Raw genomic sequence first — 25,701 nt, forward strand, 5'->3', positions numbered from 1 at the left:
TTGCACACCCTCCCTCCCCTTATCAATTCTTGCCCAGGTGGATCAACCACCACTGCTCCTACCACCTCTTGCCAATAGGCCGATACTAGCCTCCACCTCAGAACTGCAGGCAGCAAGAGCTAAATGTTTCATTGCCACCAAGGGAGACCTCCACCCCAGAGCTCCCAATAAAGGCTCTTGCTACGTGATAATTTCATCTGTGCATGTGTTGAAAAGCTTTAATCGTGTACCTATGTATAGTCCTGCACCAGCACTTTCCAGTGACAGCCAGAAGGAAAACACAGAACCCTCGGTAACAGAAAACATGCTGGAGCCAAGTAAACAAGATGACAGTCTTATAAACCAGAAGTGTTTGTGCCATTATGGATTCAATTTGTAGACAGAATAACAAGGGATGAGTTATTTGCAAGTGCAGACTTTAAGGACATGGGTAATGTAACAGCAGCAGAAACGCTGTGACTGCAAGACCTTCGCTCAGGAGTGACTCAGCACAGCAGCTGCTTCCTGGAAAATTAATACTTCAGCCTCCCCAAAATGCCTGCAAAGCCTTTGAGAGCTTGCAAAAACTAACCCTGGAAGCTCCATCAGCCATCTGATCTGTCACTGCTATGGGGATTAACACAGGGCCCCGACCCTGATCAGCGCAGGGACCTGCAGGGAGCTCCAGTAGCAACCGTGGGGACTCAAGGCAGTGCTGCCAACAGAAAGCAACCATATTTTGGCCTCAGAGCTACCCCCCCATGACCCCCACACTCAAAAATCTCCCTCACCACCACAGGCACCCCAAGCAAGCCCCTGCCCCACCCAAGTGTCCCTGAGCAGAGGCAGCTGTTAAGGAGGTTAACACAGAATCGTGTCAAGTAACAAACACCTAGTATTTATTAATAAATTAGTACACCGGAAGGCAATTTTCCCCTCTTCCCCCACTCCCACCCCTTCCCACGGGGCAGCTCATGCCACCCTCATACCATTATTTCTTCAAATTGAGCGTAGTACAGACTGTTCGTTACGGGAGCATAATAATTGCAAATATAATCAGACAGACTTCTTACGATGCAGCTTTTTGTCCCCCACACCCCCCCACCCCCGACCTCTTTTAATAAAAAGTGAAGTGTGATTTGAAGAGACTATTGAGACCATAGAAGGTCTTTGGAGAACTTACCAGCCACGTCTGTATAAAAAACAAGAGACACGAGTGTAAAAGCATAGCTTGGTTTAAGTCTTACAGCACGAGGAGAGCGGGACCACCGGTGGCCTTCGCCTCCCCACGTCCAGGCTCCCTTGGGGGCCCCACCATTCCCACAGATGGCAAGGCAGGATAACTCCTTACATTCGACTGGAGGCAAAGGACCTTTCCACTGCCTCAAAGGTTGGTGGGGCTTGACCCTTTTCCTTGCGGTTTAAGCGCTTCTGCTGTAGCGTATTAGGAGCGTGATACGTTGTCCGGGTGAAAACCATACAATAAATAACCGTGCTAGTAAAATCTCAGCAATGGATATGAGACAAACAAGAGTACATTAAAAAAAAAAGTCAGCTCGGGTGGGAAGCTTAGCTGCATTAAGAGACAGTAACCAGCAACAATTGGGGTGGGTTTTTTGCGTGTTTTTGCCATTTACTGCCCCGAGGTGAAGGGAGGTGGTGGGAGATGGTCACTCCGAGCGACAGCTTTGACAGAGGAAGGGGGTTACAGAGCAATCCCCAATTTGATGTGTTAGATTACACCAAATTCATGGTCTTTTAGTTCATTAACTGCAATTTTGGATTTTTTTGTTTGTTTTCTTTTTTTTTAAAGTGCATCGGCTGATCTGACTGGAATGAGAACAAGGAGAAGAGAGGCTCAGGGAGGGGGCAGAGGGTGCAAAGACTTGGACTGAGCGATAGAGTTACTGTGGAGGGGTGCAATGCTGGCAAACTGCACCCTCTCCAAAAACCAAGGACACCTCAACGTAAATACTGGCCGTATATTCTACAACAAATCCTGCCTGCGTATTGTTGGTCATCTTAACGAGTGCCAAGCTAGCTCTAGCAGATATTCGGAGAGCGTGCGGTGACCCAGTGCCTACAGTAAGTCGGGAAGGTGGCTATAGACAGAGTCCAGGAGGGTCTGGCTGGCTTCCTGGCTCTTGACTCCAGCGATCTCAAATAGCCTGTCCAGCTTGTCTTCGGCCTGCGGGATCTCCTCGATCACGTGGAGCTCCTCGGGGTTGAGGATGTGCAGCATGTCGTCAAAGATGGGCTGCAGGTCGCACGGGTCCAAGCGCACCTGGCGCAGGACGGTGTCCTTCTTTTCTGAAGGAGGAAAGGGGATTGGTCAAGAAATTCCTCAAGAAACCTCTGCTAACCAGGGCTTTTTCTCCTCAGTCCATCCCCTGGTGCCACCTCTGGAGAGGGACATGCCACAAGGAGAACTGAGGGAAAAGGTGGAGGGTGACAAGTGATGGGGAGGGGAGAAGAGGATCCTGCAAGATCCTGCCAGGATCCTGCAAGAGCAAACACAGCACTTGTAAATGCTGAATGGCCAATTCGGAAAAGTGAGGGCAGGAGGGGAGCCAAAAAAACTGAATTCTGCTCTTTCAAGTTGTTTTCATTGGGTCAGCTTTATTTTTGCACCCAAGTATAAATGTGGTAGATTGACTGAGCGCAGTGTTTCACCTTCATCAGAAGTTAAAAGGTGATTAAATGCAACAAGTTAAATACAGTAAATTAAAGCCCCTAAAATAAAGGAGGGTGACTAACGGTACTTTACACCTGCAGCAAAGATGACCAAGAGTGAAAAAAAAATTTAAAAAACCAAACAGAAATCAGTCTGGGAATTACATTCTCTGGTTTCATCTCATGCAGAAAAGCACAGGCAAACATGAGAGCCCAAAGTCAGGAAAAACACCCCCCAAACACCCAGGGATGCCAGAACTTCTCTGGCAGAACTTCAAAGAGTTAAAAGCCTTTAAAGATGTTTTTCTGTCTCAAATCTTTATCATCTTTGCTAACAGGATATTCTGGTCTGGAATGAGGATGTGATAAGTGTATCCTGGAGAGCCAGTTTTCCCAATTATTTACTTTAATGATACTGTGTGTTGGGCAGCTCTACCACGTGTGCTGACCATATGGGACATGCCATGGTGTTGTCCCTTCTGTCCTCCCACTCCACCCTGGGTTGGTTTTGATACCTTTGGTAATAAAAGAGCCCGTCCGGCTGAGCGCGGAGGAGCCGCTGGAGGTGGAGTCGCAGCGCAGGAGAGGCTCGGCTTCATCGACAAAGAAGCATTTCTTCTCTGAAGGAGAGGGCTCCACGGTGAGCACGGCCGCCTCGGGGGGCTTGGGGCTGGGCGTGGGCGCGGGGCTCACGGGGCTGGGGCTCACCGGCAGCGCCAGCTTGTCACCTTCCAGCTGTGGGGGGAGAAGAGAGAGGGAAAATCAACGTGGGGGGACGCTACACAATGAGTAACGCCCAAACCCACCTGCACCCTGGCTTTCAAAACACCCCAGCCCACCCTCAGCAAGAGGTGACCCATTCTGCTGGCCCAGAACAGGCCCAGGAGATGACCCAGGGTGGGCATCAGCACTGGCATTTGGCACATCAGGCAGGAGGGGTAACACAACCCACACCTGGTAGCAGCAACTACTGCACCAGCATGGCACATGCAACCACAGCAGAGCATTTTAGCTTGGTTTTTCTTCTCAGACTCAGTTTATTAAAGCATAAAGCACAGCTCTTGGGGCAAGAGGTGATGATGCCCAAAACCTGCTCCACACCTATTGTTTGCTAAAAGCAAGGCACAGCCTGGCTCGATAGCTCAAACCAGTGCCAAGGCAGCAGGGTGAGGGGCTGTGAGATCCTTCAGGGATCTCCAGTGCAGCATATGGCTCTGACCAGCTCCACTGATCAGCTACACTTCAAATTAATGATTTGTTTGCCCCATGTCACCCTTGCTCCTGGGAGCACTCCATTAAAGCCTGATGGAGAAGTCCACCCCACCAGACTCCAACTTCAGAGCAAGGAAGGACAGGCAGGAGCTGGCACTGACCACAGTGTCACCCAAGTGCCTTTGCTTTTTCCTGTCCTAATGTGAGCCAAGGGCAAACGTTCAGCTCCACAGCTTCAAAGACATCAGGAGCAGAAAGCACTGCTGGGAAGCAGCACCATTTGACAAGTGACAGGACAAGATGAAATAGTTGTGCCAGGGGAGGTTTAGACTGGGTATTAGGAAAAATTTATTCACCAAAAGAGTGGTCAGGAATTGCAACAGGCTGTCCAGGGAAGTGGTGAAATCACCATCCCTGGAGGCATTAAAAAAACATGTGGATGTGGCCGTTGGGGACATGGTTTAGTGGTGGACTTGGCAGTGCTGGGTTAAGGATTTGACTTGATGATCTTAAATGTCATTTCCAACCTTAACAATTCTATGATTCTATTATTTGGGTGCTGGTGTGAACCTGCCTCCTAATTTGACTGTGCTCTGCATGTTTCTTCTTGAAACTCCTCCCTACTTCCATGGCAGCAGCCAACATTATCTATCCTCCTCTATCTCTCAACATTCCCCTCAGGGTGCAAATCTCAAGCAGAGCATTTCTACTTCCTGTTCCCTGCAGAGATGAGTCGCCTGGGCCAGCATCCTCACATCCCTGGCTAGCAGCTTGGGCACCTCTGCAGGTCACCAGGTCCCTCTAACCAGGTTGCTTTAAGGGCCATCCAATATTTAACCTTTTTCCCAAACCCTGTGTCCCTGCTTGACCTGCCAGGGAAAAGAACTGCAAGCCCTGTCCACATGCAATTCCCTCTCCCAACAGCATTTCACAACCCTGTTTTCTCCTTGTATAGAGGAAAGATCAGGCTATTCCTAACAGGCTTTTGCCTACAACCCAGGAATAAAATGCAAAATTGGGATTAAAGGCTGTGGGAAAGGGAGCTGCTGAGCCACCTCCACGCCAGCATGGATGTGCCTGAACATTCCTTATCCGTGTCAAGGAATTCGCCACCCACAAATCACATGTCTGCTGGGGCGCCCATTAGTTCACATTAGATTAACATTGAAGCCTGTTCCTGGTAGAATAAAAGGGGTTTTTTTTCTCCACTCATTGAAAATAAACAGGGGAGGATTTGTTCTAGCTCAGTGCATGATGCAATAGGCATGTTAAAAATAAAAGTCAGCTTTAATTTTTAATTAAAAGAATCTGCCTTCTCCTCTGAAACTCCCTTTCCAGTACAGGTCATCATGGAGAATCAGCTATGGCCATTAAGGGAGAATATCAAGGGAAGGACCAGTACAGCAGCTGGCCACTTTCCAAATTGTAATATGCTCTGATATGCCCTTTTAAAATAACACAGGCTTTAGGGGTTAGTTTTCCCTTGTGCAGCTCATCTACCTAATATCCAACCACGAATCCACCTAACCAATTCACAAAAAAGAGCCTGATGACTGAGCAGCAATTGGCCAAGGGAGGGCAGGGAGCTGACAGCTGCCCCAGCTCTGTCCTCCCAGAACCAACTCATTTCGAGTTTAATTAAACAGCTGCTAAAACACGCTAGGAAAGACAAAATCACCCGAGGTTATTTGATTGCAGCCCCCCCGGGAGCCCAAAGCTTTCCAAATAGCTGAACAGTTGCAAGCTTGAGGCAAAGCAAACAGAATGCTTGGATGCGTGTTAATGTTTAAACCACGGGAAGAAATCAACTGGGAATCAGGGCTTTGAAAGACCAGGGAATGCAAAAGGTTGCTGGGAGGTGAAGCCTGCGGAATAGGTGTAAAAACACACTATTCACAGCCTATGACTCACTGCCTTGAAACCATCTTGGCCATTCCTATTTTTGTGAACGGTGGTGATTGAGTGAAACCAAGCTCTGGCTGGGAAAAAAGCCCACAAGAAACCCTCTTGCAACCCTTTTGCCTTTCCAGAGCCATGGGATTTCTCACCTTTACATCCTCGTTGCTGGGCTCCTGCACTTGCCACTGGGGCTGCATCTGCACCTGCACAGAGAGACAGGGGGGACGCTGTTAGATGCAGTCCAGAATGGAAACCAAAGGCACTGCAGTGGCTTTGTCATATCAGCAGCCTCCTACAACCATCAGGGGTGCTCTGCCAGGTATTTTTTTAAAGTTTTGTTTGTTTTTTGAGCACTGCATCAAGAGATTTTCAATGACAAAAAAATATTAATTAAAAAATCCTAAAAGCTCCTGTGTACTTGCAGCCCTTTAGACTGCGGTTCAAGCACCAGCATCCTCTTGGATCCCAATGTTGGGAAGGTGCTCTAGGCAGCTCAGGGTGTCTGAAGGTCCTTCCTACAAGGAAGAAAAGGGGGCAAAAGGGGATGGGGGCAGGAGAAGACATAGGCTTGGCTTTGTTTTCTTTCACAGCTGCTTTCAGCAGCTCTGTTTGAATGGGTTGGTCCCATTTGCTGCCTCCGTTTTACAGTACTGCAATAAAAGCTCAGCTCAGACAAACAGAAACTGCAGCTGCTGTGCTAATATTAGGAAGGAGCAGCAGTAAGCACTAAAAAACACCCTTCCCTCAGGCGATGCTTCCCAGCAATTCCTCCTGCCGCAACCAGGCGGGAACAAAAGCGAGTGGCAGGTTGGCTGCTGCTGAGGGTGGCTGTGCACCCTCCGGGATGTGGGGGGGATAAATTTAGAACCGAGGCAGCCACTTCCCAGATTCCCTGCCAGAAGATGACACTCGGCTGACACCAGCCCTTATTCCCAGGTCTGTGATGCCTCCATAGGGAATGCAGGAAGAAAAACCCCGGCACGTGAAGCAGGGTGGGCTGGGCAGCAGCCCGGCACAGGTGATGCTCCAGGCACAGAGTGGTGCTGGTGTGGGATGCTTTTGCTGTGAACCCCACAGGCATAGGGAGGATCCCTTTGGATCAGCAGCTTCATGGTGCACAGGGTGTTTGGGATCCACCTTGAGGGCAGACAGACCCTGGCAGGTAAAACACCACTGGCAGGGTCATGAGCTCGCACGGAGGTGTTGGAGAGGGGCAGTGATGGTGTGTGGTACTGCAGAGCAGGAGGCATGTCCTCTGCCAGGATGGGAAGGCCAGAGGATGCTGGGGTGGGAAAGTCCAAATTTCCTCTCTGTGCCCTTCACCTCACCTGTGTGGTTTCAGGAGAATGCTTGAGCCACCTCTGTGGTGGAGCCTCCTCCCTCACCACCATGCAGCCCTGGGGAAGAGCTACTCAAGTCAAGCCTCACACAACTCGGGATGAGAAATGCTGGCTCTGGGGGGGGGGTTAGATGCCACAACCAAAACTCCAGCCACCCACAGAGGAAGCAGCTCTTCCCCAGCAAGCCCTGCCCTGGCTGTCTGTGGGCTGAGTGCTTCTCCAAGCAGAGTCCAGGAGAGCCCTTTCTATGGATTTGCCCACTCACTCTTTAACTCAAACCATAATGAAGAGGTGACGAAGCCCTGATGAGGAGTTTCCAAACCCAATTACAGTCTGAGTTAGTCGATACTGAGTTTGACTAGTAGAAGAAACCATCTTCTAGTTTCCTCTTGTGCTCCCAAACCCATTACATTGCAAACACAGAGACCCCAGGAGATGTGGCCACCACAGCAGGGAAACCTCAAGTATCTTGCATATATAAAGTTTACATTGTTTCTCTTTGCATTACATTATGAATGATTACATTTTGTTTATTGCACGTTCCCCGGCATAGTTCAAACCCAACCTCAGTCTGCTGAAAATTAAGTCATGGCTTAGAGCAAACCTGGAGCAATGCCCACTCCAGCAAAATCCAACCAGCCCTACGCCTTCCACAGGGCTCTGGCCACTTCACCCTACAACTTTGGGCCTCAAGTGAAACCTGATGCAAATCCAGAAAGCAATTTTATTATTTTTCTGGCTGCCTGGGCACTTCCCAGCCCTCAGACCGCAGCCCCCTCCGGCTAGGAAATCCATCCAACCGCTTTACCCTCACTCCACTGCTGACACGTGAACGCAGCACAAACTTAATTCCTAATTACTGGGCCCAGCCCAGTCCTGCACTGCCAGAAGAGGAAGTGAAGGAGATGGGTTGGAGCTGACAGGGGCCAGGTCTGAGGAATGCTGCTCCAGCCTCTTGACTCCCCCCTCTCAGGGTTCTGACCTGTGAAAGAGCAAGAAACGGAGCCACAAGGCACTGCCACAGCCACGTGCCTGGACACGGGGCTGCTTTCACATCCTCTTCTCCTCTGAAATACCCCAAAACCCCACATCTTAACCTTGCACCAGCCCCAGGTCTGACACATCTGCTGACTCATGGGATTACCTGCAGCATGAAATTAGCCACAAAATTAAACCTTGCTGGGCTCGGGGCTGCAGCCTCCCCCTCTCCACTTTCACCATCTCCCTTATTCATGTTTTGTGCTTTCTTTCAGCTTTGCTGAGGCTGTGCTGCTGAATGCCCTGAGAGAGGCTGTTTGCTTCCTTCCATCCAGCCCCTGAAATAATTCAGCCGAGGCCAGCAGAGCCATAAATAAAACGATAAGAGCTTAAAGCACTGCTCACAGCAGGAAACTCAGGGGAGCCAATACGGCCTGGCTGTGCCAGCTCCACCCCAGGCCACCCCAGGTGAGTGCAGAGCGCCTTGGTAGCTGCAAAATGCTGTTACGCACCACAAAAAAAAAATCTCATTACCTAGTGGATACTGGTTTTTTTCTGATTTTAACCCCCAAAATGGAGAACTGAAGTTTTCTGGGATGGCAGGGGTAGAAACCTCTCCCTTCTTCCCCTCTCTTCCTCCTACTTTTGTTGTCAGCACCACTAGTTTGCGATGTGCCTATGCTTGCTAAGTAGTGCCTAGGCTTGCTGCTGCCTGGCAAACCTGCCTGCGAGGGGACAGATTTTGCAAACCTTGAGTCCAACAAACATGCTAGAGACAGGCTTTAACAGGAGCCCTGTGAGCTAAATGCATCTCCAAAAACCTTCCCACAGCTTCTGCACTTGCTGTATTTTCTGGCTCAGCTCCAAAAAACCCCAAACAAAATGATTCAGAGGGCTAATCCCGGTTTAACCTAAATTCATCCAGCGCCATGCAAAACCAGCATAATCTCCCACAGCTAAAAAAGCAGGCAAGTCTGCAGCAGAGCTTTTCTTCACCTGAAGGAAAATGTTCCTGCCTCGTGCCGTAATGCTCCAGAGACTCCCAGTAATTCCTCTATTCCTATCCGGGGTTGTAAATATTTGGATTTGGGAGCACAAAAGGCTGCCAAAGGAACCGGGCACTACAGGAGAGAGCAGCTTTGCCTCCACAGGTTTTACAAGATGAAGGCAGACACCAGATAAAGGATTTAGGACACGATGCAATAGTGGGTGGGATGGGATGTGTTTAGGGTACTAATTTGCCATCTGAGAGCTACAGCTTTCAGTAACAATTTTTACCCATGACTTGCAGATGTCAGTGCTTTCTTATGACATACGGATCATGGGGAGAGATAGGGAAACTCCATTTTGCACCCAGGGATGCTGGGCAGAGCCAAAGGCATCCCAGACAGCATAGCCCTCCTGCATCCATCCCTCCTGGGCTCATGTAGGACACACCAGCATGCGTTGGAGACTTGCTGTCGGCTCCGGTCACCCTAAGGGCATCATGCTGTTACTTGGACTCACAAAATGGTTTGGGTTGGAAGGGATCTTAGAGCTCATCTTGTTCCAACCCCCTGCCATAAGACAGGGACACCTTCCCTGCAACCTGGACCAGGTTGCTCCAAGCCCTCTCCAACTTGGCCTTGAACACTTCCAGGGATGAGACATCCACAACCTCTCTGGGCAACAGCTGCAGGGAGGATGCGTGCATTTGCATTGCTTATGAGAGTCCTCACTCCCTCCACAGCACCAAAACCTCTTTTATTCTTTTTTGCTGGGTTTTGGGTTTTTTTGAAAGACTCCTTTTGCAGGGCTGGAGAGCACAGACCCACTCACCAACAGGGTGACCTGCTCCTCTGGATCAAACCACTTTGGTGCAGAGAGAAACTGCCACAATTTGTCTGCGTTTGGATAGACCAATCACCCAGAGTCAAACCTCGATTAGTGCTAATTAAAGGCTTTCCAACCAGCAGATTAAGAAAACTCCTGAAGATGGACCTCCATGCCTGCTCTTGGCATTGAGCTCTTAGGCTTCCTGGGCTGCTGTGATGATGATGAGCCACCAGCACAATTCTCTGGGGATTTGGTCTCCCATGCACAAGCTGCCTCCCGCATCCGCTGCAGGGCCATTGTATCACCACCCACATCAACAGTGCAGGAGCCAGCTGAGGGAGAAGAGGCAGACAGGTTCCAGTAGGTAGCACCTCACAGAAACACAGTGTGCTGTCGTGCTGTATCTGTACCCTGGGCTGCTGCCAGGCTGTGACAGCCCACACACAGCTCCACAATCTCAAGGGCAGGGGAATGTCCAACTCCTAAGGTTGATCATGAGGGATGCTCATCTGAAAAAGCCCAATCAGATGAATAGGGAAAGAGGATGTGATAGCTTGGGTGTGTTATAAATGAAATTGGTAATTCGAGCTTGTGTACATAAATGTATATATTAATTGTACAAATAAAACGCCTAAGCCCAAACCCCAGGCCGGGGACTGAGAAAATTTCGCAAGCCTTGGCAGCAGCAGAGAAGACAATATGGCCAGGAACTAATCAGCATACGAAAGAATCTATCTCGGGGTGGAGGTAGACCTTATTTGGAGCTATTAACACCACACCTGATGAAACTGATTAACATCTCGGAGTCGTTAAAGGAGTATCCCATTCCGGGAACTAAGAATAACTGTTCCAGGAATCAGAGATGGACCATTCATCATCCAAGATGGACAATTCATCAGACCCAGGAAACGCTTTGTGCAGTCCAACTTCGGGACAAGAAAACATCACGAATATGCTAAACTGCGAGAAGAACAGAATTAATTCGGACTCTGCCCAAGAACTGTGTAAGAAGGAACCAGCCAAGCAACATTTGTGAACTTGGGGATCTGACACGATAGAGAGGTCAGATCTGTGTTCACCCAGCTCCGATCCCGGGCTCGGGGCTGACCTTTTTCCCACCGTGGCTTTCTGTGTGACCGATCTTTCAGCTGCGGAATAAAATCTATTTCTTCATTAAATTTAATTTGGCTGAATTTCTTTACTTCAGGTGAATTTGTTAAAAAACAGCTCCTTTGCTGAAATAAGCCAAATTTCTTATGTGGACTCGAGACACCTGCTCAAAAGATCAACAACTCAGTTTTACCCATTTCTAGAAAAACAAGTGAAACTGATGGGGAACCACCCAAGGATCCAGGTGTGCATGCTGGATACTGGAGAAGACAACACACTGTTTTAAAAAACAAAGAGACACAGGAAAGCTGGTTGGGAAATTCAGGAGACTTGCATACAGTTATCCCTGAGATTTGGGTTTGCTCATTCTCTGGAGCATCTGCTCGCTGTATTCTCAGAGTTATGGGCACAGCTTGTGGTTACTGCATCATTGGGAGTCCTCCACTCTGACAGGTCACCCCATAAACCCTGCTCCTGGAGCCACCACCTGCATTTCTGTGCTGTTTGATAAGCACAACCTGATGGTCTTGGCCAAAAGAGCCAGGGGCATTCAGCACTGCACAGCCCAAGTCTGTTAATTATGCAATTATGCGTCGTGCTGAGGAACAAGCCCTATGTTTTATCAAATGTCCTTGCCCAGAGCTTTGTCACAGTATTCAAAGTCAAAGCAGTAACTACAAGGACAGAGGTTACTACCTGCTCCAGGAGAGCAAGAGGACAACATGTCCTTCTGGGACACTGCACATGCCAGGAACTTTAATTCACATGTGCAAAATGGCAATTTTCTCTCCCTCTCTTCTCTCCCTAAACATAGCTTTGTCTTGGGTTTTTAATTATATTTTTTCCATCAATGAGAAGGCCACATGCTGCTTAGCTACTGGGAGGTGAAAGGTAAAAACCAGCAACTGAGCAGGAGAGATCAGGCAGCTGGCAAAGCCAGCCTATCCAAGATGTGGGCAGGAAGCTCGGCACACAACTGACTCAGGGTCTTGGAAACACAAGCCCAGGGCTCCTGCCAACACATCCCAACTTCTGATTTCACACAATAGTCACAAGGGAACAAGGTGTTTCATACACTAAACAAAATGATTTATGTGACACAGTGAAGGGATCAAACAAAATAATTTAAGATACGCAACACAGTGAAGGGATCACAGTCCCATGTATAGGGGAAAGTTTGTGATGGTCAAAGCAGGATTTGGGAATCCCCTGCCCTGACAAACGCTCTGCTTCATAAGCTCTCCTCTAAGTGAAGGTCCACCTTGCCAGGTCCCCACCAAGAGCCCAGAGAGGTCTGCAAGCACCCACCTACTCCTCTTTGGGTCTGGGTCACTGCTAAGACAATGGGAAATGTTTCACCAACCAGTTTAGGGGGAAGAGCTGTGCCTCAGCCACTCCCACCTCCATCTGTATCTTGTCCCATTGGCTTCTATGTTCAGAAAAAGCCCCACTCATCACCTTTCAAACACTTCTAGGAGTCCACCGAGTTATCAGAGCCAAAAACTGAAACAAGTAAGGCAGCAGTGGCCAAAACAATCTGCAAAGGTCACTGAAGCACCTCCCTATGTCTTACACCTGGCCAAGAACCTACTGCAGAACTTTCTGCAGCAATTTATTTATTCTCCCGAAATATGGGACAGTTTGTTTTAAGGCCAGAAGTGCCAAAGAAGAACAACTTTGCAAGACTGCATGCATGGCCTCCCCCATGCCACCAGTCACCATCTTGGAGGAAGCAATACTTAGTGCTCAAGGATACTTGGCCCTTCTCACAAATCCACAGCATTTGAGAGCAAGTTTAAAGAGGGATGCATTTTCGTCCATGTCCCTGGCACAAAGCACTCAGGTACAGATCCTCCTGGTGATCTTCAACAGTATGTGCAAAGCACATAGGACTCTAGAGCTCATCAGAACATTGACTGAGATTTGAGGCAAACCTTGGCAAAGCCTTGCTCAAAAGCAATGCACAACTTCAACATAAACCCCTGAAGAGAGGGAGCTACTTGGCCATGAGCTGCACTCGAGGCCACAACTGCATCCCATCCCACCACATCTCGCAGGGTGTGACCTGCACCAAAGCCCAGCCCGGCGTTACCGGCGTGGTGTCCTCCATGAGGCCGCGGATCTTCTCCACCACGTCGTTGCGGCGGTGCTGGCGGAGCGCGCTGATGAGCTGGGCCAGGCTGGCCTCGGGCCCGCGGATGGTCCAGTGCTGCAGGGCGGCGTAGGCGCGCTCGTGGTCGGCCGCGTAGCCGTTGGAGAAAGCCGCCACCTCCCGCTCGCTGGCGTTGCACAGGAACTGGTAAATGTCCTTCCACTGGCTCCCCACCTGGGCTGCCACCAGCTTGAGGATGTCGATGCCTGTGGGGCAGAGAAACCACAGGTGAGGCAGGGAGGTCTGCAGACATCAGCTCTAGCAAAGCTTCTCTCATCCCCAAATGGCCACACTTTGCTTTTTTTGGGTAGGTCTTTGAGATTTTGTTGTTGTTATGATTATTTTAAGACCTTGATGAGTCCAGGTTGCAGAGAAGCAGCACTCATAACATGGTCAACAGCTGCTATGCATGTAAAGGGTGACAGACCCCATCAGTTAATCCAACACACTCTAAAATCAATAATTTAACTGTAAAATTTCCTGCACTCTTCAGCACAGGAAGACCCTGGGTACTCATCTACCACACAGCTGCAGGAACAGGGCAGAAGAGAACACGCTCACCCACATGCCTGCATCGAAGCCACTGCCTTGAAAAAGAGCTGGATTAGGAGGTGAGTCACCAAAGCACCTCTATAAAGATGAGTATTTCCATAACAAGCAGCTAGGATTGCAATCAGAGCCATTTCCAGTGCAGACTGGTGGGATGACTCAGTCATGGGGTGGGAGACACTGCACCAGGTGAGCACTGGGTGAATGGAAGATCTGGTAGGAAACCAGAGAGCAAAAAGGCAGTTTCCCCCAGAAAAGCATTTGAGACATCCTGGCTCAAGACAGTGAGGGTTTTCTCTGTGTAGGTCAGGGAGCAATGCACACAGCACACTTATCCTTGAGCCTCCTACAGGTCAGGAGTTAAAGATTCAAATAAGGCTGTATCTCCTCCAAAATAACTAATTAACCCCGTTTTATCAAGCTGAGCAACACCCTGCTTCAAACAGCAACATGAAGGGTCAGCATCGGTGAGCCGCAAAGAGAAACTCACTTTTTCCAGAGAGATAACCACACCTTGGGTTTCCCCTGTGGCTCCAGGGAGCACTTCTCTTTCCCTCTGCAGGCACAACAGCAAAAATAGCTGCTTACAGAAGAATATCATAGTCAGGGTCTTTCCAGCTGGCCTAAAAGTTAACAATTTCTAATGCAGTTTAGCTCAACCCTTCCAACTGCACCTTCAGTTCACAGCTCTGATACAGCAAAATGTATACATACAAAAAAAACCTATAAAAATTATACAGACTGATATAGATATCCTTTTTTATATATGTGCATGTGTATATACACACGGATATATGGTACACATCTTTATATCTCACTACGTATTACATAAATATTTTATAAAGATATGTGTACATATATGTGTATGGTCTAGACACCAGGTGCCCACCAAAGCTGTTCTATACCTGCCCTCGTCAGCTAGGAAGGGGACAGAAAATATAACAAAATATAACAAAAGACTCATGGGTTGAGAAACAGGTAGGGAGAGATCCCTCACCAGTGACTTTCATTAGCAAACCAGACTCAGCTTGGGGAAATCAGTTTAACTTTTTGCTAATCAAAGCAGAATAGGGTAAGGAGAAGTAAAAACTAAATCCCTTTCCACCCACCTCTCCTTTTTTCCCAGGTTTAACTTCACTCCTGAATTCTTTCCCTCCTCCCCTCAGCAGTGCAGGGGGACGGAAAATGGGATTTGTGGTCAGTCCATCACACATTGTCTCTGCTGCTCCCTTCTCCTCAGAGGGAGGAATCCTCACACTCTTCCCTTGCTCCAGCACGGCTCCCATCCACAGGTCCTGCCAGCAAACCTGCTCCCACGTGGCTTCCTCTCTCCCCCTCCTTTTTCACTGACCCTGGTGTCTGCAGAGCTGCTGCTCTCACATGTTCTCACTCCTCTCTCTACTGGCTGAAGTGAACAGGTTTTTTTGCTCCTCTTTTTAAATCTTTTGTCCCAGAGGCACTCCCACCCTCCCTGATGGGCTCAGCCTTGGACAGTGGCGGGCCCATCCTGGAGCTGGCTAGCATTGGCTCTCTTGGACATGGGGGAAGCTTCTGGAAGCTTCTCAGAGAAGCCACCCCTGTAGCCCCCTGCTACCAAAACCTGACCATACAAACCCAATACAATATACACACACGTATAAAGTATCTATTCAGCCTGATATATTTTTATATGTGTTTGTGTATATCTGTGTATATATTATTCATACTTCTGTATATCTCTATATATAACATAGGTATTTTACATATATATGTATATATGCTTATATAAAAAGAAGTATATAAAAACATATAAAGCTTCACTAAGATATTTTTGACCAAACCTCTTCTCACTTAAGGAAAGCTTATCAAATCTGCTATATATACGCTTTAGTTTTCACTTCCAAACTAGATAACACAGCCATGAGCCCACAGTTCTTGGAGCATCCACAGACAGTGCTAAACCTGCTCTAAATCAGGAACACCAAAGTGCAAACCACATTTGGTACTTCCCCACCCTCCTCCCACCACAACCACCACACCTCCCTCCCCAGCTGTTTACAGACACGTGCTTGTACCATCTCACATGGAGTTGTGAGAGCCAGGACTTCTCCTACCATAAAACCTTGGCTCACCTGCCCAGCATGGGGGATGCAGCCCACCCAAAAAAACCCAAGCCAACCACAGGGCTTGGTTCTAACTATGGAGAAAAGGCTGTGAACCTGCTACTGGGGTTTATTCGGGAGTTATTAATGTGACTCAGATCATTAGATGCTGGTACCCATCGCACTATGACAGTGTAGCAGGAATTAAGCCTGGTTTTGTTAATGCTTCCCATTACTCAGATGAAAACCCAGTGGCCCTCAGCTCAAGGGACTGAGCTGTGTGCTTCCAGGCAAATCCCAAATTCCTCTCCATCCATGAGTTTGCATCCAGGTTGGCTGTCCAGGACAGGCAGCCCAGACCACGCTGGTAGCCAGGCCCTTGTGCCTTCTGATATCACATTCCTGGGTTGTTAAGAAGCCCAAAAGACAACTCGGGTTTCAAGTCAGGTCCTTTAAAGCAGCAAATCCAAGTGCTTTTAGCATAAAAGCAGCAAAATGCCAGATTTATGCAGCACTGTTTGATTTTATCACTCAGTCCAGGAGATTAAAAAAAAGTAAAAATCTGTGAATACAAGGGCAGAAAAAGCTCTGCAAGGCTTGTGCACCAAGGTAATGACAGCAATGCAGAGAGGGATGAGCATGTCTGGTACTGTATATATCCATATATAGATATATATATAGATAACAACTTATGCAAGTTACAGAGATATATATATATATAGGTATAAATAGAGAGTATTTAAGTCATTATCTCACTGTATAAATCTTGCAGAGCTTCTTTACTCTCATATTCAGCAATTATTTTTTGCTAGGTTGATATATACACCCACAGAGAGAGAGAGAATGCTGCCTATTTTTTATGTACACACACACACATCAAATGAGCAGCACCAGGTCCCCCTGCCAGTGCTGCCCTGCAGTGAGACAATGAGTTATGGCTGGGTCGGAGCCTTGCCCACACCCACTCCCACGCACACCAAACACACAGAAGGATTAAAACATAATCTGCTGGTTTATGACCCCTGTGTGGCACATCTAGTCAGCCCAGAAAAGGAAAAACCCATATACTACCTGGTCCCATGTACGTATTTAATGCTGACAAATCCCAGTGTTTACAACTGCTATACTGGTGAGAGAAGTTTGCAGCTGCTCGCAGCTTGATTTGCACCGGTTTTATGTGGCAGCACGACATTTATGTCCAAATGTTCTCGCTCAGGATTTATGACAAAGCGCTCATGCTCCTACTGACATTTTCAAGTTTAGTATACTTAATCTCACCATTCAATAAATTGGGCCCATAAACATGTTTATATCCCTTGGCAATAACATCCCAGGGCACGAGAACACACCAGGCAGCAGAGGACTTAATGGCGCGTAATAATCTTTGGAGAACAAATGTTCCATTAAAAATGAATTTGGAAATGTCTACCTTAATACTATAAGAACCTTAAACTCATTTTCTTGCAACTATTAAATGAATTTAAGGCCCATATGTTCACTACATCCACTACAATATTGTGCAAACAAAACCCCAGAGAGATATGAAGAGACGCAGTCGAGAGTGCAGATTTGGCTCCAGTCAGTAAGAAAAACACTGCTCCCTCTGTTCTTAAAAAATAAGATTAAACCCATTACATGACAAGCTGCGGCTGCATGCCACCAAGTATTACTGCTCACACTAAAATAAAATGGTAATGCTTGTAATAAGCTTACCATCCTACTACTTCCATGTTTCCAGAAGTCCTACAAGTTGCTTTGCTGAGCACTAAGACTGCTGGAGCGTCCTGTTGGGATGGGAAGGTGCCTACCACAGCGCGTGGAGCAAAAATCACAGCTCCACCATAGGCCCTGGATCTTCTCCCTCTCCCTGAACCATGTGGACCTGCTCCCACCACGCTCAACTGCACACCAGGGCTGGAGATGGTGCTCAAAGACACCCAGACCGCAGCAATCCCAAGTAAAATGGCCAAACTCAGCAGAGATGGTGCTTTAACCCACCCGTTTCATGCTTCCCATGTGAGGCTGGTCACAGTCACAATGGTGCTATGCTAAAGCTGCTCTGAGCTTGCCACAGTCTGAATCGTCCTTCTTTTTACCACAGGCCACAGGAACAGCCTGGGAGAGCTGTCACCATCCTGCTGCTAAAGTGGGAGACACCACCACCACCCCCCTCCATCATGATGTCAGGAACCATCACCACTGATCACCCAGCTCTGCTCATGCCTCAGACAGTGGAATTGAAGAGGAATGCCCACAGCTGCATCTGGCTGAGCTGTGTTTTCCATGGTCAGCCCAGAAGAGGCAAGGACAGATCTGAAGGATCCAGGACATCCATACGTGTCTCAGGTACCTGAGCAGGTGGCATTTCAGTTGCCATTATCTTAACACTGCAAGTCTCTAAATGCTGTGCTGGGCTACACCATGTAGCCCCCTATTATTTTAAGGTGGTGATGAGCACTCCTTCAAGCCAGGACAAGGCCAAGATGTTGTGCACAGGCCAGTGAGAAGCCCAAGGGAGTATGTACACACATGGGAACACAAGCACAACCAGGCCCACCTACAGCCAGGCCAAACTGGGACAAAAGGAGACAAGTCTGGAAATGGACAAATGCATCCAGAGTGGCACAAGCAAAGAAAAGTCCAGCTCATCTACAAAGATGCTGAGCTGAAGGGAGGACTTTTCTGGAGAGGCAGGGCCCCAGTTCTCTACAACCTTCTGTCAGGCAGCTGTAGAGAAGGATAAGATCCCCCCTGAGCCTCCTTTTCTCCAGGCTAAACTCCCCTATCTCCCTCAGCCACTCCTCCTCAGACTTGAGCTCCAGCCCCTTCATACCTGCTCCATTGCCCTTCTCTGGACACTGCTCACCTGTCTCATGTTCCCCATAAACACGATTTCAGTTTATTCAGTGACTTCCACTTGCTTGTTTTGAATCTGGTTCAAGATTTTTCTCACTCATTTCCTGCTCCTTCAGATGTGCCCCGCCTCACTGCAGTATAGTTTGATGTAGACAGAGCAATCAGTCCTTCTACGTCACCAAGGTGGTCATCAAACACGCACTTGGGACTTGGCTGAGCTTTAATGCCTTGTTCTGGACAAGCCTCACTGGTCTCCCAAGCCGTGCTATTTGCAGGTTGGACACAGACCCAGTTCTTCAGCATCATTTGGCCTCAAGCAGGGCAAGGAGCCAGTGCGGTGTGGGACTGTGACCAGCAGTGCTGGCACGCTCACATACAGCACCTGCAAGGCACCATTTCTCTTCTCTGCCATTATTTTTTCACATCTTCAAGCAAACTTGAGAGCAGAGGAAGAGCTGCCCCACCAAGGTGACACCCCAGCACCTAGCAGCAGATGCTCAAACCACAGCCACAGAGGTGCTGAGGCTCCTTCCTCTCCCCACCCTCTCACAAATGAGATGTCATTGTTTTTGTTCTCAGAGCTCAAGTCAAACAACATTTGGTGTTTTTCACAAGAGTGCTCCTTAAGAAAATGCCACCTTTAAGGGGAAACCTCATGCTCAGAGAACCCCCAAGCCACGTGTCCTTTCACCCCATTAGTACTGAAGGGACAAAGGGCATAAAAAAGGATTAACACAACATCAGTTCAGGTCTTATAGGTGCCTTATACAGCTGGGAAGGAAAGCTCAGGAGATCTCCCAGGACCTATGGCACACACAGTCTCATGGAGAGAGCAGCTCATCAGCCCAGGGTTCCAGAGACAGCTTCATGAAAGGCTGGATTTCAGGAGACTCCATGCTCCAGCTCTTCATCACCAGGGGCAGGTCCCACCAGTTCACTCATGACAGCTGGGGGAACTGACCTCCACCACCTCAGTATCAATCTGAGCCGGAGCACCTGGAGCTTCCGCCACCTACAAGCCGACAGAGGTATTCCAGAGATGGGCAGTATTAATCTGTGCACCACATGCTGTGACAAATCCTGACTGTGACAGGCAGGCTGGATGAAGCACCACAGACAGAGCACAGCCCAAGGGCACACATAAGTCAGACAGAAAAGCCACAGTGATGCAGCCCAACCCTCCCCTGCACCCAGATAAAAGCTCCAAATCACTGCAAAGCCAGCTCTGCTCCTGAGCTCAGCCCACCTCCCTTCTCCAAATATCCTCCTGACTCATGTGAAACACAGCCACAGCAGCCTATTTTTATGTCTGAGCACACACTGAGAGCCTGTACAAGCAAGCCAGGATGCGGCACATCCACTCTCCAGCTGACAAGATACCACAGCTCAGCCAAACCAGGACTCAGAAATCCCAAGTGCACAACACACCTTTCCAAAAAGCAAAAATTCCACCAACCGCTGCCAAAAAGGGAAGGTTATTGGAAACTCAGTTCCTCCCCCTGCCACTCAAAATACACTTCAGGTCCTAAATGAGGAAGTTTGAAGATGTGCCAGGTCCTGCACCTGGGTCAGGACAATCACCAGTTATTGGCACAGGCTGGAGGATGAAGGGGCTGAGAGCAGCTCTGCCAAGGACTTGGAGGTGCTGGTGTGCTGCGTCCAGCTCTGGGGTCCCTAACATAAAAAGGATGTGGACCTTTAAATCAGGTCCAGAGAAGGCCACAAAAATTGTCAGAGAATTGTCAGAGAAGCACCTTTCCTAAGAAGAGCATTTGTTCAGTCTAGAGAAGAAAAGGCTCCAGGGTGACCTTACTGCAGCCTGCCAGTAGCTGGAGAGGGACCTTGAACATGGGTGTGTAGTGACAGGACAAGGAGGAAAGAAGGAATGGCCTAAAACTGAAAGAGGGAAGGGTTAGATCGGAGATTCAGAAGAAATTCTTCCCTGTGAGGGTGGTGAGGCCCTGGCACAGGTTGCCCAGAGAAGCTGTGGCTGCCCCATCCCTGGGCAGGTTCAAGGCCAGGTCGGATGGGGTCTGAACAACATGGTCTAGGGGTTGGCATCCCTGCCCACAGCAGGGGGGTAGGAACCACCTGATCTCTGGAGGTCCCTTCCAGCCCAAACCTTTCCATGACTAACAAGAACCTTTGTCAGACAGAAAGAAAGGACACACTCACAAAGACTTTTTAGTGATAGGGTAGTTTTCCCAACCATGGAGTAGAGGGCTGCTATCAGACCTTCTCAGGAGCCAGTGATTCATATCCTTAGCAAGAGCTGTTTGGGCAACAAACCACAAAATGGTATGTTTGGAGTTTGTTTTTGTTTTTTTTTTAAAGGCAAAACCTAAAATCGTGCAAGGCAGAAGGGGACTTCTAACAATCATTTCCTACAAGCTGTCTGGAAAATAACCAAACCAGGCAGTGGAGAGAGGTCTGTGATCAGCCACATGCAGTTATGAACATGTTTCCAACCTGGGAACTTGAGAATCAGCACAAGACCTCCTTTCCCAATACATTATGTGGAAGTCACCTCTGTAACAGCACCTTGGTCCAACCCTCCTGGGACCCATCTGAGTTTCTGCCCACCACCACAGGATGTTACATCAGGGACCCACAGAGTGGACTTGCTCTTGCTTTCGTTTGCATGAGAATGGCCAGCATAAGTATTTTATGCAATTATTAAATTTTAAATGGCTTTTGCAGAGTTAATCTTCATTATAACCCTCTGGGACAGCTGGTAACCCTGAGCACACACACTGCCACAGCCAGAGCCATATAAATATCCAGACACCCACAGATGCCAACCCGAGGATTAAATTCACCTCCTGCATTTTTTTTTCTCCCAGTCTTGGAGAGCAAGGAAAAAACAACAAAAAAATCAACCTCGTTATTCGAGGAGTGATGTGTGAGAGCCTCACTGATGTGTGAAATCACAGTCCCCCCCAGCACTGGAACTGGTGTCGGGTTTTTGGCAAAAACACCCTGGGCTCAGAGCAGTTTTCTGCAAGGACAATCCTCCTCTCCTGCAGAGCTGCCCTGCCTCTCATGCTCAGCCCTACACCTTAATGGGCAGGCACAAATCCCAATCCCTCATTAAATTAATACAGGGGCCACCCAGGAATTGTGACCATGGGATAATTTGGGTTTTCTCTCCTTTTCTGAAGCAGATTTGGGAGCAAATGTTCCAGCTTCCCAGGGCAGCTCCCCACAGCCCTGTGCATGCTGCAGATAGATGGCTCGTGTAGCAACACACATTAAAAGTGATCTAGCACCAGTCTTTAGTGCTAACACAATAAGGCTGAGGAACAGGAGATGATAAAACCTGCACATGATTAGGTTTCTTCTTCTCTAAGCAGAACAGCAGTTTCCCACGTTTGCACTTTCCAAGGCTCCCTTTCATCATGAAGCCCTGGTCAGCTCTTGCACATGCCCTCTGGAAATCACATAGCTTCCCAAAAGGACAAGATGATTTTTGGGCAAACCTGAACAATGTTTTACATTGGGTGTTTTGAGGAAGACGGTGTTCTGAACTTGTCAGATGCCACCCCAACATTCCCATGCCAGAGGTTTGTACTGCAGATGAAGAGTTGCTCCATCCCACCCGAAGCAGAGCACTGTGCCCGTGTAGGAGCAAACACAGCACGAAATGCAGCAGAACAAGCTCCAGTGAGGGAGCATCCATACTCCTTGTGGTACCCGGTACATTCCTGCCTCTTCCAATTTAACCACCTCCCCTTCTGCCCAGGTCTCACCCTGTGGAGGTGGACAGGCTGTCATCAGAGGACCAGCAGTGATCTCCACATCATCAAGCTGCAGATGCCAGAGGAGAGACTGCTTTGGAAAACAAAAACAAACACAACACCTTCTGCCTCTCTGTTTTGGCAGCAGGACAGAAATCAATCCCTCATCTCATGCTCTGCCTGCCAGAGCCATATTAGGGTTTGCACACAAGCCCAGGGCTGCTCCTCTCCAGGCATAGCTGCAATTACCAAATTATGTCAGCAGCAATGGGCACACCTGCCCTCCTGAGATGCTCTGGGCATCTCTGCCCCACCTGGGCACAAAACCTCGAGGCCACCACAGTTTGAGCTTTTTAACCACAGCTTTTAACCCCATCGCTCCTCCTCATGCTCTGCAGAGGTGCAGAGGAGTTCCCAGGGGTGTGTTTCCACAGCAGCTCCCCCATCCTCACTGGGCCTCCCAGCATGATGCTCCTGACACCAGCAGGGACCTGTTCAGGAGCTGATCACAGGGAAAACTACGTCTACCAAACAAAACCATTACAGTAAGAGGCTTTCATCTCATTTACCCACACAAGCACTAAGGAAGGGTCCTAAAACAGCATCCAGAGTCACCCCATAGACCTGCAAGTGCCAAGCCTGCAGCAGTTTCCTTATTCAGAGTAGCAGTTAAATAGGCCTGAGGAATAACACCCTCAGCTGGATTGTTTCCATGCACTTGCTTCCCTTCATTAGGTGACGGATCTCTAGAAAAGATTGACTTAAAAGCCCACACATAACATTAATGTGCTGTCTCTTGAAAAGAATCATGTAGTTTTACTCCAATAAGCATCTTCCAACTAACCATAAATGAGTACCTGATTCCATTTGAGGACCAGCCTGCAATGGCCCAGCCGTTCCCACACCCCCACGGGTTATATCCACATGGGGATGCTTTGGAGCTGCAGCTCTCTGAGGTACAAGATGTGGTCCCCTTTCAACACCCTCACTGACTTCCTTGGGAGCAGACCAAGCTCAAGCCTAGCCCTGGTCCGTCAGCAACCAGGATGAAAGCCAAGGACTACTCCCTACAAATTGCCCACCAAGAAGATCCCGGCTTCCAATGTGCTGACAACTGACCAACCAAGACCCCCAAATCCCAACACTGCCCATCTCTCCAGCATCACGTCTCTATTCCCCACTTTGATTTTCTCCCATTTTTAGCACATGCTCTTCTACATGCAGTCAAGCCTCGGCTCCACCCCAGCTGCAAACGGCTTTTGCAGAACAGTTAATTTCTCTGACTATTTAACCAGAGGCTTCCTGGCTTTGCTCTTACCACCCACTGCAATAATGTGCAATTACAAGACTTGAAGAAAAATAAAAGGGAAGTGGCATCTCATGCCAGGCCAGTGCTGCCAAGATCTGTTCTTCAGTCTTTCGACTCCAAAAAACAAAAACCACCAAACTCTTTTCTTGCCTCCCGGCGTAACATCTCAGACAGCTGCTTCCTATACACAGGTTTTACCCTAACATTTTGCAGTCTTTGTCTTTCATCCTCTGCTACTAAATGGATGAAAGCCAAAGGCAACAGTATCAGCAATTTCTGCAGAAAGAATTCAAGCCCATCTTCATGTTTGGCATAGACTGATGGCAAATCTGGCATTTCCAAGGCATTTGAGAGACAGGCTCCAATTCTCAGCTTTTACTGAAAGGTTTCTGCAAGCTCATTTCCTCACCTCTGGAAATGTCTGAAGAAAGGAAATGGGTATTTGCTAAAATAAAGGCATGAGCCCAGTGTGTAGGCCATCCTTGATCTTCTAAAAGAAAGAAGTCATACAAGGTTAAACCACGGAGCCCTATCAGCCCTGCCCCTACGTCACTCAGGCACCACATGGATAATTTCTCAGAAAAACTTTGACAAACTGACAACTGTTGGATTCCTATCTGCAGGGCTGCAAAGTAAGAGCCAGCTGAGGCAGCAAGAGGTCCAGCTTCTCCAACCACACAGGCACACTGTTCTACCTTCTCAATCTCTCTGGACAGCCCCCGTTCTGAGGATGGACATGAGGACAGATGTGGAGGTAGGCTGGCTGCTAATTCAGGCCATTAGTCATTGCAAGCTCTTCCCAGACCTCTGAACCATGTAATCCAGTGAGAAGCACAGGCATTTGCTGCCTTGGCTGGAACACATCCATGCTAAGGACATGGGTCTAGTTTTAACACCAGCCTCCCAAGCTACTTCTATTTTTATGTTTGGGCAGTTATTTAAGATATGTATTATGACCAGAGAGAGGATAGGGCACAGATACCAGCTCATGGGGAGATGAGGACAAGTGAACCTCCTCCTGACAACAACTGCTCATCAGGATCACACACCTATCTCAATTATTTAAACAATTCAGGAATCAAGTCCCTTCAGGAACTTGGTAAGAATTTGAGCCCCTGCTTCCACCCTAAACCCCTCCTCTTTTGGTAAGGAGCCCAACCACAGTGCCATGTCTTTACTCCAGCACTGAGCAGTGCTAGTGCCACCCTGACCACGCTTCACCCAGCACCCATGGCCTTGGAGCAATCAGTAATAAAATACCCCAAAGAGCCAAAGCCTTGGATGCCCACCTGGTGCCTCGGGAGGTTCAGGGGGGTTGCCAGTGTGAGGGCAGGAGCCCAAGCACAGCTCCTCTGAGGAGAGGCTCCAGTGCCTACGTCAGACCCGAACTTTCCTTTCAAAGGTTAAAGCTGTTGACTGAAAGGATTAGGAGGGAGGAGATGGTAAACTAGGAACAACTAGGGGTAGACTGTTTGCAAGAACTACATAAACAGGCAATAAACACACCCCAGTGCCTTGCTGGTGTGGCAGCCAGCCTCTGGAGGGAGGTCATACAGATGTGGGTGCACTGCCAGCAGCCAGCCCAGGGGCTGCACCCCCAGCCACAAAGATAGTTCACACACTAATTGATTGTTCTCTACACTCCTAGTACAACCAAAAACCAGGCTAGCACCTGAACCTGGGGAGCAGCTGTGGTCCTCACATCTCAGGAGGCTTTGCTCTGGTTGCCTACCATGGAGGGACCTACACAGCAGCACAGGAGGGGAAGGATTTCCCCTCTGCAACAGCCTGAAGTTTGTTCCTGGCTAAACTCACCCCTGTCTGAAATGCTGCTTCAGGATGAAGCACCATTTGGGAACAAACACTGCTGAAGCAGTAGAAAGCTAAGCCATGATGCAGCACCTCTACAAAATGTCTCAGTTGTACAGCCAGTTATTAAATAAAAGGTCAATTCCTTTATGGCACTACACCTCTCCTTTCAAGTAAACAGCCTTAAGAGCCAGATGTTTCA

At 48.5% G+C, this 25,701-nt stretch overlaps 1 protein-coding gene across 3 annotated transcripts in view; it reads right to left on the reverse strand.

Moving 5' to 3' along the window:
* Positions 1-856: 856 nt before the first annotated feature.
* TNFRSF21 (TNF receptor superfamily member 21) overlaps positions 857-25,701 on the reverse strand; it is a 35,833-nt gene continuing 10,988 nt past the window's right edge. For 2 of the 3 annotated variants that reach the window (XM_048297695.1, XM_048297696.1), the window contains exons 4-7: positions 13,099-13,364; positions 5,913-5,966; positions 3,168-3,387; positions 857-2,289 (exon numbers count right to left, since the gene is read on the reverse strand). In XM_048297695.1, coding sequence (XP_048153652.1) covers positions 2,060-2,289; positions 3,168-3,387; positions 5,913-5,966; positions 13,099-13,364 — 770 coding nt within the window. In that variant the 3' untranslated portion in view covers positions 857-2,059. The remainder of the gene's footprint in view (positions 2,290-3,167; positions 3,388-5,912; positions 5,967-13,098; positions 13,365-25,701) is intronic. The other variant, XM_048297697.1, reaches the window with a different exon arrangement.

Source organism: Corvus hawaiiensis, chromosome 3 (genome assembly GCF_020740725.1).
Source record: "Corvus hawaiiensis isolate bCorHaw1 chromosome 3, bCorHaw1.pri.cur, whole genome shotgun sequence".
Taxonomy (NCBI): domain Eukaryota; kingdom Metazoa; phylum Chordata; class Aves; order Passeriformes; family Corvidae; genus Corvus; species Corvus hawaiiensis.